At 41.0% G+C, this 19,366-nt stretch overlaps 1 protein-coding gene across 4 annotated transcripts in view; it reads right to left on the minus strand.

Annotated features, from left to right (window-relative positions):
* The window catches only part of LOC119895006 (rho GTPase-activating protein 32-like), a 122,183-nt gene that overhangs the window by 10,611 nt on the left and 92,206 nt on the right, over positions 1–19,366 (minus strand). For 3 of the 4 annotated variants that reach the window (XM_038707762.1, XM_038707761.1, XM_038707763.1), the window contains 6 exons: positions 19,037–19,118; positions 17,268–17,318; positions 16,061–16,135; positions 5,592–5,741; positions 2,310–2,412; positions 46–190 (listed from right to left, as the gene is read on the minus strand). In XM_038707762.1, coding sequence (XP_038563690.1) covers positions 46–190; positions 2,310–2,412; positions 5,592–5,741; positions 16,061–16,135; positions 17,268–17,318; positions 19,037–19,118 — 606 coding nt within the window. Of the gene's footprint in view, positions 1–45; positions 191–2,309; positions 2,413–5,591; positions 5,742–11,791; positions 12,065–16,060; positions 16,136–17,267; positions 17,319–19,036; positions 19,119–19,366 lie in introns of those variants that run through there. The other variant, XM_038707764.1, reaches the window with a different exon arrangement.

Here is a 19,366-nt window from a genome sequence, read left to right on the forward strand (position 1 = left end):
AGTACTGGTGTGTGCAAGTGTTTAGTCGTCTAAGACTTTGCTTACAGAGAATTTCTCGTAGAGCTGGTAGGTGAGCAGGGGGTTGGGCAGCTCTCTGAAGTAGAGCTTACACAGCGAGCCAACACAGTGGATGTCCTGGATGTAAACATCTTTGGTCAGGTCGGGGATCTGCTCAGAGTCAAACTCATGCCTGATGAAAGAGAAAGAGGTTAAAGGCAGAGTCAAACTAACTTCTGAAGAAGAAAAGGCATCTATGAAGAGATGGATAGATACAAGACATAAAGCAAAGTCAAGCTGCCTTTCAGTAGTGTTTCAGGAGAGAGGATTGTTGACATGTGCATTCACAACTTTTCAACAACAACAAAAAAAATCTTCCCATTTTTGTTAAAAATTAAAACAAATCAAAAGTGGTAATGACGTAGTCTCAGGCTGCACAGTGGACACTGTAACGTGGTCAGAGGTGTACAGTATGTTTCATATTCTCATTCTAAAACCCTTATGTGACTGCAATTTATTTACTTCAGTTTATGCTAAACTGGAAAATAACACACAGTAATGAAATTGGTCTTCGTGCCCTCCAAAAGTCTAACAAAAGACTCAGTGTCCCACATAATTACAGACAAGCCGGGTGGTGGTGGCGGCAGCCAGAGGTGTGTCAGTGTTAGCAGGGTTTATATTTTCTATATCCAGTAGCTTATTTCTTTTTTCACCATTTTAATTCTACTTCATTCTCCACCTTATTAAACTACCTAGTGTTTACTCACTAATTGTATCTGCTCCCTTTCCCTTCACATATACACACACCTACACCTCTGCTGCAAACACAGCAGCATGCCCTGCCTCTTTCTCTTTCTCTCCACCTTATGTGTCTGCTCTGGTGACTTTCTCCGTCAGCAGCAGACTATGTTGTATAAAGTTGCAGAAAGACACAGTTAAAATATAAAGTGTATGTGTGGGAAACACTGGAATTAGAGATGTGGCCTATATTTCTATATGCTCTAACAATGAAAATTACATTTACTTTCATTCAACTGAAATGATCTCTAACCACCAAAATAAATGAGTTACAAAAGCATGTTTTACTCATTAAAAGGTTCAAAATGCACTTGCCATTGCTCACAAAGCTTAATGTGAAAGTAAACTAATCACTGAGGCTGATCAAGAGCGTGTTTCAACATTTCGATAAACTCCTCTCGAATCACATCTGGATTTTTTGGCAGCTGGCCAATCAGGGGACACTGTTTGGAGAAAATCTATTTCAAACTGTAGAGGTGGAAATTACACCTTTGGATGGGGTCCTCTCCACATATGCAGGCTTAATCCTATCCTGTAAACTAGGGGTGTGCGACTTTTATCGTCTATGATAATATGTTGCTTTAACGACATGTGAGCACACATTATGGAATACACTCTTACTGTTTGATGTCAGTAATACTTGCACTGGTGATTTCAGGGTTTTTATATTGTTTTTACTTGAATGCTTCAGTTTTAAGTAAATAAAGAAGAAGACTTTTACATTCATATTTAAAGGATGTAGGATGGCCAAAGGACGGGAACCCCTGCACATTTTCCCCCCATCAGAAAAGACGGAGGCAATAAGACAAATATGATGTTTCATGTACGGGAGCACCACCCCTCACTCTGAAATGAAATGAATTTGCAACAAGCTAAGAGAGTTAGCATGTTTAGCACTGGTGAAATAAATACTACACACCTTGCTAACAAGGCAGATAACATGGCTAATGAACTAGCTACCATCTGCTAATTTCACCCCTCACGTTACCTCACAGTGCGGGGAGAGCAGAGTACTACGTTTCTGCCATTTAGTACAATAGTTACATTTAGCTGGTTTCACGTCTGTACTTTTGTTTAAGTCTTCCACTATTGTGTACATCTGTTATAATTATTACAACATAAAAAACAACTGCTGGCTCTCTGGTGTCTTTTCCACTGTTTGTGTGTTGTACGGAGAGAGGTGTGTGTGTTCCCTTTTACAAGCCACACCTGCTGCAAAGGCTCCGATTACAGAAGTACAAGTACTTCTCCTGGTATGACAACATTAGATAGTAAAAACTGTAAATGAGGATCAACTGTTACACTGAATGTCATCATTTTTCTTTCACTGACACAATAATCCTAGATGGAATTTATATGTTATCCGCCTTCAGATGAGCGGTACGATGGGATTAGATTTGTGAGCTCCTCCTATGATGAACGACGTTTCTATGGAAGGAGCATGCACAGAGAGCTCTGGATAAACATTGCATACAGATAAACATTGTAATAAATAAGCAGCCTGCGTCTCATACCGCAATTTCTGAATATTTGAGGCGATTCCAGAGAGGCGGTAGATGCCGTCCACCACGCCATGTTTCTCGATGAACTCGGTGCAGCTCTTGAGGACCTGGGGCACTGAGGAGAGAAAAACAGCAGTCAATATTTGTCCAGGCTTCACTGAACGCTACAAGGTCAAGAAGAAGGATGACTTTCCTTTTTGATGTGCGAGTACAGAGTTTGAATAATTAACTTTGTAGTGCTTTCGGAAGGAAAAAGGACTTTTCGAGCTGAGTATGGAAACATTTGAACCTTGTGAGAGATAACATGTCTGTGAGTGAGGCAGCCAATCACATATGCTCAGCTTCAAAACACAATGCCAGTGATTGTGTGTTAGAGAGGGACAGACGAAAAAAGAAAAACCTCAGAAAAACAGAGCTTCTTCATTCTCCTTCAGCAACCATGAATCATACAGACATGTTATTTATCTGTTTGTGTGTGTGTATATGGGAGATAAGGATGGTGTGTGTCAGTGTATAAGGAGGCTCCCAGGCCTCCCACAGCTCACACATCATTCCGACGATGACAAGAGAGTGGGACACTCGCCGGAGCAGCTGTTCAGACAAATTCCACACATAGCGAAAGAGAAAACAAGGCGAGGTTTGAGGAAACTCGTTGGCATTCTGCAGCAGTGGAGAGGACAGTGAGGGGGCATAAATCCTCTCCAAGTCCTTTACATAGGAAGATTTTGTTATGAAGTCCTCTTATCACAAATATACACGTGTTTGAATGTGGAGTCAGTGTTGGACACACAACAAGAATTCATCTTTCAACTCCTTAAAACAGTACTTTAAAGGCTCAAACTATGACAAAGTGAAAATCTTTCGGCACTGAATATAGACAAATCTGGACACTAATTGTCTAACTAACGTGTTAAGTTTTCAAGCGCCATGCTAGCTTATAATTTTAATCATCCAGCCTGTAATCAACAGATATGCATAACTTAATAAAAACATAATTTACATGACACCGTAAAGGTGGAAAATTTAGTCCTAAGCTAGGAAGGGATATGCCCGGTGGTCGCTCACCATCCGCCCCACGCAGGCAGATCCCTCCTTTAGCGATGCCTTTTGCAAACATGCCCCTCAGAATGCAACTGAAGCATGAAGATTTAGGAAAATAAAGTTCATTTCATGGAGCATATGCTCCATTTGGCTTTTAATTTCTATTATCTGGAGCAACTTAAGACAGCACAACAAGACGTCTAGTTGTCTGTTCAAACTGGACTAAATTTCACTTAAGTTTTGTAGATAATACCTTCTGTATGACTCAACATATAACCAATTTCAGCGGATGTCTTGGCAAAACGGACTTAACGAGCGCTTCAAAGATCAGGAGTCTGCACTTTTTTCCCCTCCATCGGTTGTTTACCATGTTGGTAAATCTGAATGAATTAGACTTTGGGCTTGTTGATTCCAGAAAATGAACTGAACTTTTGAATTGTGGAGAATCTAACTGATCTAAACGATGTGCAGCATGTCCAACAAAAGTTTAAACAGTATTTGTATTCATGATCTAAGCGGCTTAGAACTAGCTCTAGCGGGCGACCCGGCGGGCTTTAAGAGGTTTTATACAAGAACTTCTATAAAAACCAGACCAGGCCTCTAATAGAGACCTGCGTTTTTTGGTCAAAATGTGTTCCCACACCAGGCCAGTTAACGGGACAGGCGGCTATTTGGGACTAATTAAAGTTTTACGGCAATAATTACATTTGTGGGTGGCTTTCATTCATTGAATCCTTGTGCAAGAAAAATGGTCTACACTGGTCTCTCATTTGTTAATGCAGAACAATGACTTTAACCAATGTAGCACATTTTTTAAATGTCCTGCCCCATCCAGGCTGGGATCGGTTGGTTCACAGAAAGTGACACTGTGGTAGGTTGCAGTCTTTACTCACACACTGTGCCCATAAGTAGTTTTCCCAGTTTGCGCTTATCTATTTATTTACGAGTGAAATGGTGGCACTGTAGAACTCTGCAAATGTAGGGTTAACTAGTCAAGTACCACCGCTGTAATTGCTTGATTGATTGTCTACTTCTGCCTACCTCGATTTGTCTATGTAGTAGCAGAGTTTCTGTGTTCTACTTTTAAACTAAAAATCATAATCATTAATTGTGTTTCCCTCGCTTCGCATTTCTCCAATTCACTGAAGCAGTCAGAACACCTTGACCATCTGACCCAGCAAAGTGTGACAGAGCAGCTTATCTCCCCATGTCAAGGTAAGGCAGGATGTACAGAGGTCAAGGATTGACTCCTTCACCCAACACTGTGATCACCGTGAGCAAATGTGCTGGTGAGATAAGAACCATCCATGTCCAGACACAGAAGAGGATCTATTAATGTGAATAAATGGGTTTTCAGGTTGGTGTCAACATGAACTAAAATGAAGGTATTGATCACGTTTCAACAGGAGAGTAGCATCATAACAGTGGTTGGAGTTGATGTTACAGTGTAATCAGGAGAACATCATCATCTCACTCTGTCGTTGAGAACATCACACCAGCTGACCTGCCAGACCCCGTGCTGCTGAGAGCTCTGAAAATCAATGTGGCTGCAGCAGATAAATGCAGGTATGGACTTATATCTGAATTCCAAGCAGAGCTGCTGTTTATTAACAGTGTGTGTTGTATATCTGTTTGATGGAAATAGATGATGACCCTTTGGGGGAGCAGCCGAAAGAAGAAGATATGAGAGTGCGGCATCAATCTTCTCGAATAATCATATTTCTCAAAATTTAAACGGCTAGGCATCCAGGAAGACATTTATGGGGACAAATCTGCAGTGGAATGAAGTATTTTTAGTAAAAAAGAGAAGAGCAGAGTGCAGTAGTGAGTGGCTGTGTCCACCAAAGCGTTTTTTCCTGAGGCCAGTGTCTTTTTTTCCAATTCATTGCAATCAGAGCACCGCATTTTTACAACATAGCTAAAACACCAGCAGCGTGAGGAGGCGCTGAGCGCTGGGCATTTTTTTTTGGTCGCATAGAGTTGGAAACACAGGCCCTGAATTTATCTTGTCAACAGGTAAACATGGAGGACTTTTTGACTTTGCATTAACCAGGGAACAGGTGAAATAAGAAATCAAAGACAGCCTGTAATGTAAGCCTGTTGCCAATAAAGGCCTGTTCTCTCTGCCATAAATCTAGGCCCTGGTAAATTGAGGCCTTGGTGTCTATTTGAGAAATTATAGTGTCACGAAAAAACAAAGCATACATGGATCCAGGAAATACTGCTGCTCTCAGGTGTCTGCATGTTTCTCACCATCATGACCGGAGTTGAGGAGGTGTTCTCCCAGGTCGCAGCCGAACACCCTCTCCCGGAGGATGCCTCTCTGCTTCAGCTTCTGCTTGGTGGGCCTGGACTTCATGAAGGAGCGCAAAAAGGTGATCAGCTTCCCGTGCTTCTTAGACACTAGACAGTGAGGGAAGGAGAGAAAGACACATCTTAGATCTCTTACACAACTGTTTACTGCTCTACAGTAACACTACTGACACTACTTAGGCTCACACAAGGTCTGTCTGTGAGTGAAACCCCATACAATGGTTGTCCCATTGTACATTTCAGCTTCATTCTAATGCAAACCTTTCCTTTATGCATGTGTAGTTTCCTTGAGGCAAAAGCTTCGTTCTTAAATACCACCTCCCAGGCAACTACAAAGGAATCCTCCTACTCCCTAAAGTATCCTCTGCTCCTCTTCGAAACAAGAAGAAAAAAAAAAGGAACAGACCTACTTAAAAAACCCAAACCGCACTAATCAGATATTATGTCTGGGAAAGGGTCGTAAGCTTCTTAAACTACGACAATGGAGCTGGCCTCGATTCAAGACGTTTGTTCAAAAAAAAAAAAGAAAAAGAAAAAATCACACACTTGTCAGTCACTGAGATGAGATGACAGTAGCAGAGAGTTTTTCCACTCGTGGGTCAGTTTACTTGTCTCTGCTACTGTCGATGAGATGAACACATCAATTTTCCTTTAGCTGAGAATTCAGTTCAGTTTAAGCCTCATCAGTCAGAAAAAACAGGATGTAAAACGCTAAAACAGTTTTCCACCGTCTGACCCAATAAGCCTCAAAGTACATCTAACATGCCATTTCTCAGTGACAGTAGGTGCGCTGATGCTAATCAGTCAAATGTCAGGGTAGATGTTATGTAGAAGAACTGCAGCTCTCTGGAGATTATTGATCAAAAACAGTTTACCTGCAGGGTTAAAAACAATGTCCCCATCTTAACGCTGTACTTACTGACTTGAATATTAGTAAATTGTACACCTCTGTCTGTTAGGAAGAGGATCATACCCCAGTGAACTCTTAAATCGGCATCAGTTGCCCCTTTCTCTCCATCTTTCATACACTTACTGTACAGCTTTCCACTCAGACCTGAGACATCGCAAAGAACAAGATGTCTCCCAATCCACCCTCATCTTTTTTGTCTCTGTTCTCTTGCACTTGTCAGTGGTCAGCCCTCAGCTCTTGTCACTGCGTCAGACAAGGCATAGCCGTCTCTCTCTGTGGACACCTGAATCTTGATGCCCTTCACACTGACTTTGACAAACAACTCTTCCATTATATTACTCCTTCTCTCTGCAGTCTTCCACAGGACAACTACCCGTTCTGAATCCTGGAGACCAATAAATGGTGGTGGGTTACACAGCAGCCATACGGTTCACGCTCCTGAAATCTGAAACATTTAAAATGACTGTGCCCACAGTCTCAAAAACAACCCAGGAACCCTAAACGTTTACTACTAAGTCCAGCATTAAAAACATCTCTCCCCTATCTATCATCACTGTGTTCTTTTAGCCACACCACATCTGGAACTTCACTAAACACACTGATGACACCAACATCTCCTTCCTGTCTGAAGTGCTCTGGCCTGAAGTGGAAAAACTGCTGTGTCGCATCAGTTTTTTTATCTATATTTCAGGGCACATTCCTTTCACCAATTATAAACACAGTCACGATCACAACTCTTCCGCTTCCCTCATGTGTTTCACTGCCTTGACATCATATTTATTTTACCAACTTCAGACTTTAGACCAACACAAACGCACAGGTTGCAATTTAAAGAAGAAAGCATTTACAATTCAATCAAATAAATAATGAGTATTTGGAGAGACGCAATTTTGATATGATGTGCCAAGCTGAGCTCTTTTTCAACTAGAGAACAACTGAAAGTAGGCCAGCGCTTACCAAACTGTATCTCCAGACACAAAACAAGCTGAGTTAAAGAAAGCAGAGGCTGAATTGTGTTTGGAAGATAACAAGAATGCAATAAAAGTGTCAAGGCAGCGTCTTCACTCACAGCTCTTCAAGCGCAGATTTATCAGAAGTGATGATACGATGATTCAGAGACTTCAACAGCATCACCAAGGCAGCACACGCACGTGCCGTTATGGATATTATTATTTAAAAGGAGCGTCCCAAAACATCTACTGTGTGAGACTTGGCCCGCTTGCCCAGAGACCATTAAGTAAAATTAATGAGGGGCTGTCAGTTTTGCATTCTAAATGTACACTGTGGGGGTAAATTGCATACAACAGGCTTAACTGACAGTCCATTGAGTACATTTAGAATGCAAACATCAAGACCAGAGTCAAACTAATGAGCTGATGGGAATGGAAAGTTACTTTGGAGCTGAATTAATTTCACAGTTTCTCATTGGGTTGGCAGAATCCTAACTAAAATATATGCACATAGTGATGGCGTGTAAAATACTGGGCAGGAAACTCTGTTCAGTGACACTCATTACCCATTCTATATGGGTGGAGTAATCATTTATTTTATTAAGTATCAAGAAAAGAGTGACAGGGTAAAAAAAAACTGGACACTGTTAGGTTAACATCTAATTCACTTTCAAACACATTGTTCATAATAACTGAAATGAGGTTCAGACTTGGTCTCCATTCTTTATTTGTCTACCCACTAACCGCTCTTTACTACACTTTACTCACACTGTGAGGTCCATTTTCTCATTTCAGTTTTTTTGTAGATGATAAACAAGTCGGCTGCAACTAATGATTGTTTTCAATGTTAATTTATCTGTCAATTTTTCCTCAATTAATCGATTAGATTTTTAGTCTATAAAATTTCAGAAAAGGTGAAAAATGTCCATCAGTGTTTCCCGAAGCCCAAGATGAAGTCCTCAATTGTCTTATTTTGGTCCACAATCCAAAGACATTGAGTTTACTGTCACAGAGGAGGAAAGAAACTAGAAAATATTCAATTCTAAAAAGCTGGAATTTTTCTTAAAAAATTACTCAAACCAATTACTTGATTATCAAATAGTTAGCGGAGCACATATCATTAAATAGTTGGCAACTAATCGATTAATGGTTGCAGCTCTAAACAAATCTATTCAGTCAGTTAGTGTTTTCTGAATTATTTTGTCTCACTCCTCTGAGTAAATAAATGTTTGAACCAAACCTTTGAGTCTTGAGTCTCTACTGTGTGCCATTTTACTGAAGCAGCGCAATCAAATCTGAATCAAAAGCCGGCCTCTGCACCAACATCCGCAAACAAGACCCATCGTTTCATTTCAGGGAAAAGTGGAGCTACAATTCACCCCTCAGGGAGAAATTCCTTCTGCACTGCTGTACCCGCGGATAAACCCGCTGAGGCAGCTTTGTTTACTCACTGTTACGGCATGAAAATGGGCCTTTAGTATCATGTAGAGTAAGGAGGGGGGCTGACTATGCAACTGCGTTGGCTTACACTGACACGTCACTTTTATTTAGGAAGCAAGACTGGCTGTAAGACGTGAGGAAGAGGAGTGCAGAGACAAGCATGCCTCTCCAGAGGATGGACAGAAACTCCCATCTGCTTGCTGTCAAGGCAGATGACAGCCTGAAGGCCAGCAGCTCTTCACGCATACTCAGCACCGAAACTGCCTCTGACACAGTCACTGTTAAACTCCAGCTGGGTAAAGACATTTCAGTTAAAGGATAGTGGGACTGATAAAGCCTTAACAATTGCTTTATGTGCCTCTAATTACTACTAATTTATAACTTGGGGCGCTTAAAGGGGTTTCCCAAGACATTAGTAGACTTAGAGTAAGCTGTTTTCAGTGTCAGTAGTTCTAACCATGACTGGTAAACAGAGCTTCATGTGTGAAATGCCTCTTTAACACACAGACAGCTGGGATTAAGTATTTCTGGATATTTGCACAACTCATAAAATCTGATGGTATATTTTTGACATGTGACACACTAGGAGGGGGTGGGACCCAGATGTTTAAAGCTAGGGAAATGAGAGCCAATTCCCCATGCCACACACTTGCATAACAGATCAAATCTAATCTACAGATCTACTGCCTGAGGAGCACAGTCAAGTTTCGGTTGCACCTCTTAACTGACTGTGTGTCTATGACAAGGCTTTTCCCCAAGAGAGCCCAGGGATGAGGAGAAAAGAGGCCAAGCATTACAGCAGGAGCTATTACAGACGCAAGGGCAGACATCGTGCTTTCTTTCCCTGCTCTAACCCAAAACCAAGCGCCTCATTCCATTCAGTTAGAGAGGAGCTTTTCAAAAGAACGCAGATTGGAGGAAAATTCCAACTTCATAGCAACACAACAAAGACCATTGCTTCCTAAAGTAGAGCAGTGACACCACAGAACCAATCAGCAGACTACCCTGAGATATTTGATACAACTGTGTGTGTCAGTGTTCCCTGAAAACACAACCAATCCTTTGGGCTTCACAACGCTCTCATCAGCGCTCAACTCAGCCTGCACCCCCTCCAGACTCAACTGCCACACACGCCGATGTAGGCAGCCAAGCGGTAAAATTCTAATTGCCTTCCTCTTCACTGTTGTAGTTTCAGAAAATCATTATGTGAATGGGTTGGGTATGATTACATCATCTATCTCAGAAATCCACATGCTGCGAGAACAAGAGTTGGACGCGACAAAAGCTTTTCTAAATGCATTAAAGGTGGGGTATACGATTCTGGAGAAATCCAACACCATGATCTAACAACGACACAACATATAATGTAACTATTGTTAGTTAAGTTGTATGGTTAGCATACCATGGTTACAGCTGCTGCTGCGAGGCTAACATGAAGCTAACATGCAGAGAGGACGAGACGGTTCCAGAGTAGCACACCAGTTCCAGACAGCGACGCACCTCTCCTGAGAATGTCTGCAATTTCAATACGACGAATTGACTCAGCATAGGACATATTTGATGATGAAAGTGACCAGGTACAAAGTAATTTAAATATACTCCTTATGCCACAGTTGATCTTGTTGAGGGAGTTTTTCCAGAGAAGTTTATCTTTTACAGCCACAAGAGGTCAACAGGCCAACTTAATGACTAATATCATTTCCTGATTGCTGTCATTTGTGGCATTTGTCCATGGAGAGGCGATTACCACAGAGATAATGTTTGCGTTACTTATGTTGTTTTTTTTAGTTTGATAACAGTGGGGAGACTCTGTGTTTACATCCATTCACACATCATAACCATCTCCTGTTGGTGTTCCTGGATGGCTGTTTAGTGTATAAACAACCGAGCAGTGTGTGCCTATTAAAAGCCAGTCATGAGTGACAGTGACCTCTGTTTGCACAACAGAGCCTAAGTGTGTGGCGGTAGTGGGAGCAAAAGGCCTTATAGTGCCTCAATGCACCACAGAACATAACTTCATTAGAGGGAAGAGAAGTTAGAGGGGTGATATGAGCTGGGTCTTCTGTGGTTTCACCCAATATTCATGCCAAATGGTTCAACTCTCACAGCAGAGAAATCAGGAATCATGATGTCATGAAAGATCAACAAATACCAGCATCAGTGCAGAGAGCAATTTTCAAACCACTGAACCACAAATGGGTGCCACTCTTCCAAAGCCATTTTTTTTTTTGCCAAATTCAAAAGTAATTTTTATTAATTTGTTTTGGCAAATTTCCGCAATAGACAACAGACTGCCTCTACCTGCCTGGTACTGTCAGACCAGGTTTGACTTTTCTGAGCAATGACAGGAGGGCTGCTTTATTATAGAGGTGAATGTTCATTCAGATTTAACAACTATAAGTTACATAGTGTGAACTATATATATATTTAAAAAAAAAGAGTTGTTCCAAAACTGCATTTTAAAAGTTAAACTTTCCTTAAACCTCGTTTTATATATTATCATAAAATGTTTTCTTTGTTTAACAGCCTACATATTCTGACATTAGTGGGAAATTATAAATATTTTAACAGGAAATTGTTATTAATAAGCTATAAAACATGTGTAACGAGAGAGAAAATCGGAAAATGAGGAGTCATGTGAGGAAGGAGCAATATTTCCACTTCTGTTAGGCCTAGGAAACCCCTTCCATCATTCAAAGTGCTCTCTCTTCATATTGTTTATTCCCAATCAAAGACGAGACTTGTAGAATTATGTCAACTGTTAACGATTAAAGGTATAGCGGATTACATCCATCTAATATATAAAATGTAATTCCACACAATTTAAAAGCATGTCTTACCTTTGCTCCATAACGCTGGACTTCAAAAAAGTCCAAAGTTCAACTGTCCACTTATCTTTTCTTACGCTAACCGCAGACCTGTAACGTTACAAAATGGCGATGAAACGTCTTCTGAGTGGAGCAGAAACGGTGACGTCTGAATAACCGAGTGAGAGAAATACTAGAAGTTTAAAGTGTTGCGAGCAGAGCGCCGCAGACTTTTCTCGTTCTGTCCGTCTCCACACAAAGCTCCGCTCCAGCGTGCTGCTTTCCAGCCCCACACGTGCTGCCTTAAAGTGCTCCCGGAAATATGGAAATTACCGGCTCTTTCTAAGCTCCCACATCCAAGCTCAGAGGTTGCTGCATTTTAGTGCTACTATCCAGATATAATTACTAAATGTGTTACGTAACAAAACAGCCATGTTAGATGAAGCCGAGCTACTTGGTGAGTCAGTATAACAAGAACAATGGCTTTAAGAATGTTACCGATGGTTTTGTATATACAAATCACTATTGGCCATCAGTTGCTCTCATAGCGTTCTCACTCTCTTCCCTTAAGCACACCAAACCTTTGCCTCCCAGTCATTTTCACATTGCTGATTGTCACATGTGCTCGATTCTAATGTTACGGACAGCATCTGAAGGCAGCACGGGAGTCAGGCAGCCAAGAGGTGAGCTGGTGGTTTACACAGTGGAAAATACTCACTGCACACATGCTCCCTGATTTTATTCTCTGTCAAACCTTCCATATTGAATAACTGCTTAATTTGTAAATACATACTTATGTGAATATACTAAGTGTATAATTTTAGGCCTGTAGTCAAGGTTCAAATAGCGTTGTTACAAACCCTTGAGACTGAATCAGGTTGAGTTGAGAAACTAAGTTGTTTCAATATTTCCTATTATTTATTATTATTATTATTATTCTCCTTTATTTTCTTCCCCTCTCCCAGACCTAATCTCCCATACGTTGCCAGGTTTACAGCTGCAACATCCCCAAAGATGGACAAAGTTTAACACATTCAAAAAACTCACGGAGCTCCAACTGGTCTGGTTTCAGGTGGGTAGACAGACCATCAAACTCTTGTACACTGCCGACTGTCAGAATAATTCAGTCTGACGTAAACTTGAAGATGGCCTTGCCTTGACTTTAAATCAGCTCTCCCCTCTGAGGGGCCCCTGGCCTCCCTGAAAGCATTATCTTATTAATTCCTTAACTAGCTTAGACCCTAAGCAGACATGGTGAGTCAAAATAAAGTCCAACTAATTTGTTGTTGGTCCAGAATCACAAGACTGCAGTCAGACTTTTCCACTGCATGCCATGCATTTGTGTAAGTTCAACAAAGACAAACATTTCTTTGGGCTGATCCTCAACTTTCTTTTTGCATTTAGGTTCTGATATTTTCCATCTTCAGTGGTGGAAAGCAACTAAGTACACTTTTACTCTAGCACTTTACTTTGGAGTATGGGGTATTTCAATTTTATTTATATTTTATTTCCTCAATTTAACTACAATTCAGAGGGAAATATTGTATTTTTTATTCCACTACATTTATTTGATATCGATAATACTAGCTGCTTTTCAGATTAAGATGGTGAGCGGATAAAACAAACCATGTTGGGTTGTTTTCGGCTTGTGACCCTTTTTGGCAGTGTGTAGTTTAGGCTCCTTGTCATTTTCATATGCATCTGGGTTGTTAGCAGTTCCACCAAAGAGACATTCCCCCTCTTAACTAGTCAGATGGTTTCATTTGAATAGTTGTTTGAGGCCCAAAGAAAAAAAAATCTGATATTTTACTTAAAAACAAAGATTCAAAGCCAAATAACAAAATTCTGTAATAGAACTTGTGACCCTTTGGAGGGGCCTGACCCCAAGGTGGGTAACCTCTGGGGAAAATCTCTGAGAAAGTCAAACTAAGTTCAGCTCAAACAAGTTCTGTGCAGCACGAATCACAGTCATATTGTATGTCTCCTGTACGCTATCACTAACAGACCAAAAATACTTGAAATGGTAACTTCCGAACATACAGAGGGAACCAGTTTTCTCTGGACAAATCATGTGGAGGAGCTGTAACAGGCATGATGCTAAATAAAAAAGATACAGTTTAGAGTTTAATTCATTTGTCCACTTTGAATACTGCTTTTTACTTTAATATGTCAGTCACGATACCTTTAAAATAAAATCCCATGAATTCAACATTTGTGGCGCTGAAGAATATTAGCAAAGTGCTGAAAAACACCACTCACCTAAACAGGAAGTAGTGTGCTGCTGCCCTGATGTCATATCGCATATAACAGGACGAGATGATTAAGTATCATACAGCTGCTATTTTGCATGGATCTGAATGGCTTATTTCATTCCTGGGATGTGGGAAAAACGGGGCAGCTGCATGCCAAGTTCGATGTACAGGAGCAGAACAGCATGCTGTCCGCAACATAAACATGGCTGTAAATTAGAATTCCTACCTGCTGGTTAAATGCCTATGTAAGCTTTAAAGCTTTGCAACAACACAGTACATAATCATTTGTTTTTGTAATGACACCAACGCGACAGATCACAATAATGATGCAATACAACTCTGTAATGCAACTACAGATGTTCACGTATCGCTGAAGTCTACTGAAGAAAGCAGAGATGTGAAAATCATCTTTCTGCTTTACACACTCACTTTTACAGTTTACAACACAGCCTGAGCTGTTAGTATGTAATCAAAAGCAGCCTCCTCCAAACAAAGGTGTGGTCTACAGGACAACAACACTGAAGCTACAGAGCAACACGTTACATGGGGGACATTGCATAGTTTCACAGCCTAGTACTGGATCACCAGGAAATGATCTGAGATCCTCTGGAACAGGAGGACAAACCTTAGTCTGTCTCACACATTCTCTCCCCATTTCCCTTCCTCTCTCCTTCACATAACCAGCTGTCTTGGCTCATGTATGCTCACAGCTGCCCAAATCACTGGTCCCCAGACATGACCAAGGCCTACACTGAAGAGGGGAATGGGGGCTCTACATCTGGGTCAGTAACTGGTTGGTCTTTTGGGCTGTCTGGGGAGGAAAGAAGCTCCGTCATTATTTACCCAAAGCTCACTTTTCTTCACATTGATGTCAACAAAAGAGCCTTTAACTGAAGAGAGCAGTCTCTGTTCTTCACTGCAACACAAGCACATGGACTCAAGGACTAATAACTCCTGGGTTCTATGTCTCGATTTTAACTGGAGCAAGGCAGCATGTTAACAATTTCCATGGTTTTACTGGGGAACAGCAAAGGTTAGTGGTGAGCAAAGTGGATCTAGGCAGAGCAAGCATATTTTTCCAATACTGTGTGGCTCCCTGCAGGAATGTGCTCTTTCAGTCACCATGGAGAGGGAGACAGAGATTCTTACTGTTGCAGGACAAAGCTTAACGCTCAATGGATGGGTTTACAGGCCCCCTCATTGTAAAAGGATTAAATAAATCAAGGCCAGTCGAGACCTAGCACCACGGCATCCCTGCCGTGGCCTTTCAGCTTCGACCAAACAGAAACACACAAACACAGCTGGCCCCCGTCCAGACACAGGGTACATTCAGCAGCATTGAGAACTGCTGTAGTAACCTGGCTCACCCCTGAACTCATTTGCATACACCTTGAGGGGCGAAAACAGTAAAAGAACAGGGGGGTGGAGGGATCCCATTGTTCTCTTTTGAGAGCAACATTTGAAAAGTGGGGTTGTATTGTTACACCACTACATCTAATCCCAAAACGTTATTCCTTTTACATACAGATTCTGTGAAAAATTTACATTCATTCTCAGAAAACCTGAAACACATCCAAAATACAGCAGGATGATAAGAAGAATCTCACATTGCAGAAGGAATCTGCAGGAATTTAAGTAACAAACTTAAAGGCAAATATGACCATTTATTTTATGAGCATATAGCAATTTAATTGTAAGAAAGTTCACACAAACACACACACACTGGAAAAGACACCACATTACTGTGCTATATATGCTCTACTATTACTGCACAACCAGATGTGTCTAAAGGCTAGAGATAATGGACAAGTGTGTTAAAGGTCACAGACAGGATAGTTTATTACATTGTGAAAGGGTTTCCTCTGGTAATGCAACACCAAAAACATTTTCCTGTGTGAAGATTGAAGCTAAATCCCCAGTTTGAAGCGATTGTGACAGGTAAACAGAGTAGTGGTATTAGAGTCACACTGCGCAAACACATCACTCGGGTTGTGGAGTTAGGTTTTGGTTAGGGGATGGCGGTGCGGCACACCAAAGGATTTTTGTCTACCTGAACTTAGGCTGTAGTGGTTTAGCGGGTCGGCCACCCATGCACTGTCCTGTATTACACTCTCCATCTCCAAGTCTGCATGCAGCCCGATGGACAGATGGACCAACAGAGAGATGGATGGATGGATGGATGATGGAGAGATGAGAGAGTCAGCAGAGGGAGAGAAGCACTTCAAGTTAGAGAACAGAGCAACTGTGTACTTTGGGAGTGTGAGGTCAGTAGTTTTGCATAGAAATGATACTTTGATGGTAAAGCAATAAACTGTTTTGTCAGACAGATAAAAAGTTTAATAATGAATTCAAATAAAGAAACTTTGTATTCATCAATAAAACAAGTCTTATATGAGAGAACTGAAATTCAACTTTAAAATTATAATCCTTAATAATTTCATGAAGTCAAATTTAGTTTTTGATAGTATTAAGGGTTGGCATTTATTAAGCGATTCAGTTAGTGTATTTACATTCTGTAATTACACTTTTTATTGTAGGTAAGATTCAATTTGCGTGAGCTGTATTTAGTTACCGCTAAAGCTAACCCACCATTTCCTGCTGCTGCTAGTTCCCATTAAAATTATTCAACTGGTGAAACACGTGTTGGCTTTTATTGTCAAGCAGTCACAAAAGTCAAAAGAGTCAAAATGCATCTACAAAACAAGACAATAGTCATTTAAAAAAATATATATTTAAGGGGCTAATGGAACAGCCTGGACTGTTAGATAAAGAGCTGCACATTTCCAACTTCTCAGTTAGGTAACCAATTCTATTTACCATTTCCTGATGTTGTGGGGAAAACTTACTCGAACTGTGTGCAGCATGAAAGCCATGGAGGTTACTCACAACATGATGGAAAAAGCCAATATTGACTGAATTCTTTGTTAAAACCATGTAAGTTTGTTTGGCTGTGTGTAAACAGATACACCAGTTTACACATCTGTTGTATTACTGACAAATTAACTGCTCAAGAAGTGTTTCCTGCCCCCAGAGTCGTGGAACATGAACTATCAAACAGCATTTGCTGGTATTAGCTGTGACCATGGCCACTGTCAAATTAACCAGGACTGAAATCGTAAGGATTATAACTTTAACCACATCTAAACTCTAATGAACAAAATGCCATACAAGTCCAAATGTGCAAATGCATTTTGTGTGTGAGCAGGTTAAGGTGGAGTGAGTGGGCAGGTGGATGAAGTGTGTATACCAACACGCACAGGGAGGGAAGAGACTCCAAGAAGCAGGCTGCAGGCCAGAGCAGGGGGAGGCTGAGGCAGAGGAGTCACAGTCAAATGCAACAAATCAAGACACATGCTAATAGTAATGCACAGCTGTGCTGTGAGACATCAACAGCATTAATGATGCAGTGGAGAACAAGCAGTGCAGTTTTTACACATAAACAGGCAGCTTAAACGCAATTACATTTAGTTATTTGTTCTGCCACTGATAATGAGCTTGATCCAGGATCTGCTCCTTTAGAGTCATGTTAATATGACAACAGGGCATTTGCAGGTTTTAGAAAACCAAATATTAGACTTTACTTATTACTATGTAGTATCTATAGTACTATATAGATCTATAGTAATATAGACCAAGATTCAAGAAAATCTTCTAACTTTATTCAGGATATCTAAATCACATACTTGACATGTGGATACTCTGTAAAGGAAAAAATGCATGACTGACAAATAAGGACCCATGCATAAAACAAACAAAACAGCAACAAGCAGTAAAACATTGCTCACATGTAGCTGTGAGGGGAATGGGCAGACAGATTAAGTCATGAACTGTAGAGTGTGCTGTGCGTGCACTGCAAAGTTAACTCTCCACCGCAATGTGCACTTCTGATCAGTCACAAGGTCAAAGGCTCAAAAACGTGGGTTTGGAACTTGATTGGCACATCAGAAAACATTGGCGTCCAGCACCCGAAAGCCTGCGCCTGTAATTATATCCCCTCCCTCACAATTATGGATCGTATAAGATTGGTGTTTTGCTTTTTTGCTGTGTCATCCGTTAATCCAGACCCCGGAGTCTCAGAGGCTTTTCGATGGTTAGGAACCCCGGCTCCACTCGCCCATCCCAAAAGCCAGCCAGATGGTTGTGAATGTGAGTCATATTGGTTGAATGAGTCGTTGGATTTGGAAGATGTGACGTGGACTCGTACGAGACATTGAGGTCTGATCAAAAGGGCTCAGTCATATCAACAAAATGTGAGCTGCTATTTCTGTTGGGTGCTTCAGTGTGTGAAGAAGTGAGGGCAAAGTTCAAGTTAAGTTCAACTATGAATGGCAGGCACCAACCGGTGTTAAGTGTTCTCTTTGACTGCAATAGGGTTATACATTTGTCTCTGACACTCTCAGGAGCGTGCTAAAGAGCTTATCTATTTGCTCTGGACAGCAATAGATTAGCAAAATATTTGCTTTGGATTTGTATAGCTGAATCAATATAACATGATTAGCGGGCTATGTAAGGAGATGACGTGTCAGAATGATGAGTTTCCTTTCACTGCAACATGATCAAAGGGAGGTTATATTATTTTTATACTGATGATTATTCTACTTCAGTTCTATGAAAACATGTGAAGACCTCTAACAAAGCTCTGTATATTCATCTTCATTGGCAGGCAATATCTACACCTCCACTGCATTTCAGTCATTAAAAATAAAATATACAAAAAATAGTAAAGATATTATAATACTTATAATCCACAATAGAGCTCTTGTTGTTTAAACTAAATCAATTCCATGGCATACCAAGTCTGTCAGACCAGCAATAATATGTGTGGGCAAGGTGTGACGCGCGCACACACACACACACACACACACACACACACACACACACACACACACACACACACACACACACCCAGAGCCACAACATCCACCACAGACCTAACCACTTCCTGAAAATGTAGTCATATCAGTGAGACATTAACTGCCATCAGTGAAGGGTTTAAAAGGAGGAGGAGGAGGAGGAGGAGGAGTACCTGGTTTTGGTACCGTGTTGGTCATGGACTGCGGCACTTTATCATTTATGAGTTCCACACACTCGCTGGGAAAGAAGCCGACCTGGAGAGAGCACAGCAATGAGACAGGCAGGGTGAGGTGGGAGGAAGTCCAATCAGATTTAGATAAAATAATGCAGACAGAGAGAGACAACACAGTATCTATACTGAGGTGTGGTTGTCACATTAATGAAATGGGTCTGGCATTAGAAGCACTGTGACACACGTGGCATTTTGGACTTGGTTTGGACATCTATTGATCAGGTGATGAGGAAATGACCACATCGCACATAAGGTACATATAAAGAGTAT

This window comes from Micropterus salmoides, unplaced genomic scaffold (genome assembly GCF_014851395.1).
Source record: "Micropterus salmoides isolate LMB-PRFRI ecotype aquatic unplaced genomic scaffold, ASM1485139v1 Ms_hic_scaffold_9, whole genome shotgun sequence".
In the NCBI taxonomy this organism is placed as follows: domain Eukaryota; kingdom Metazoa; phylum Chordata; class Actinopteri; order Centrarchiformes; family Centrarchidae; genus Micropterus; species Micropterus salmoides.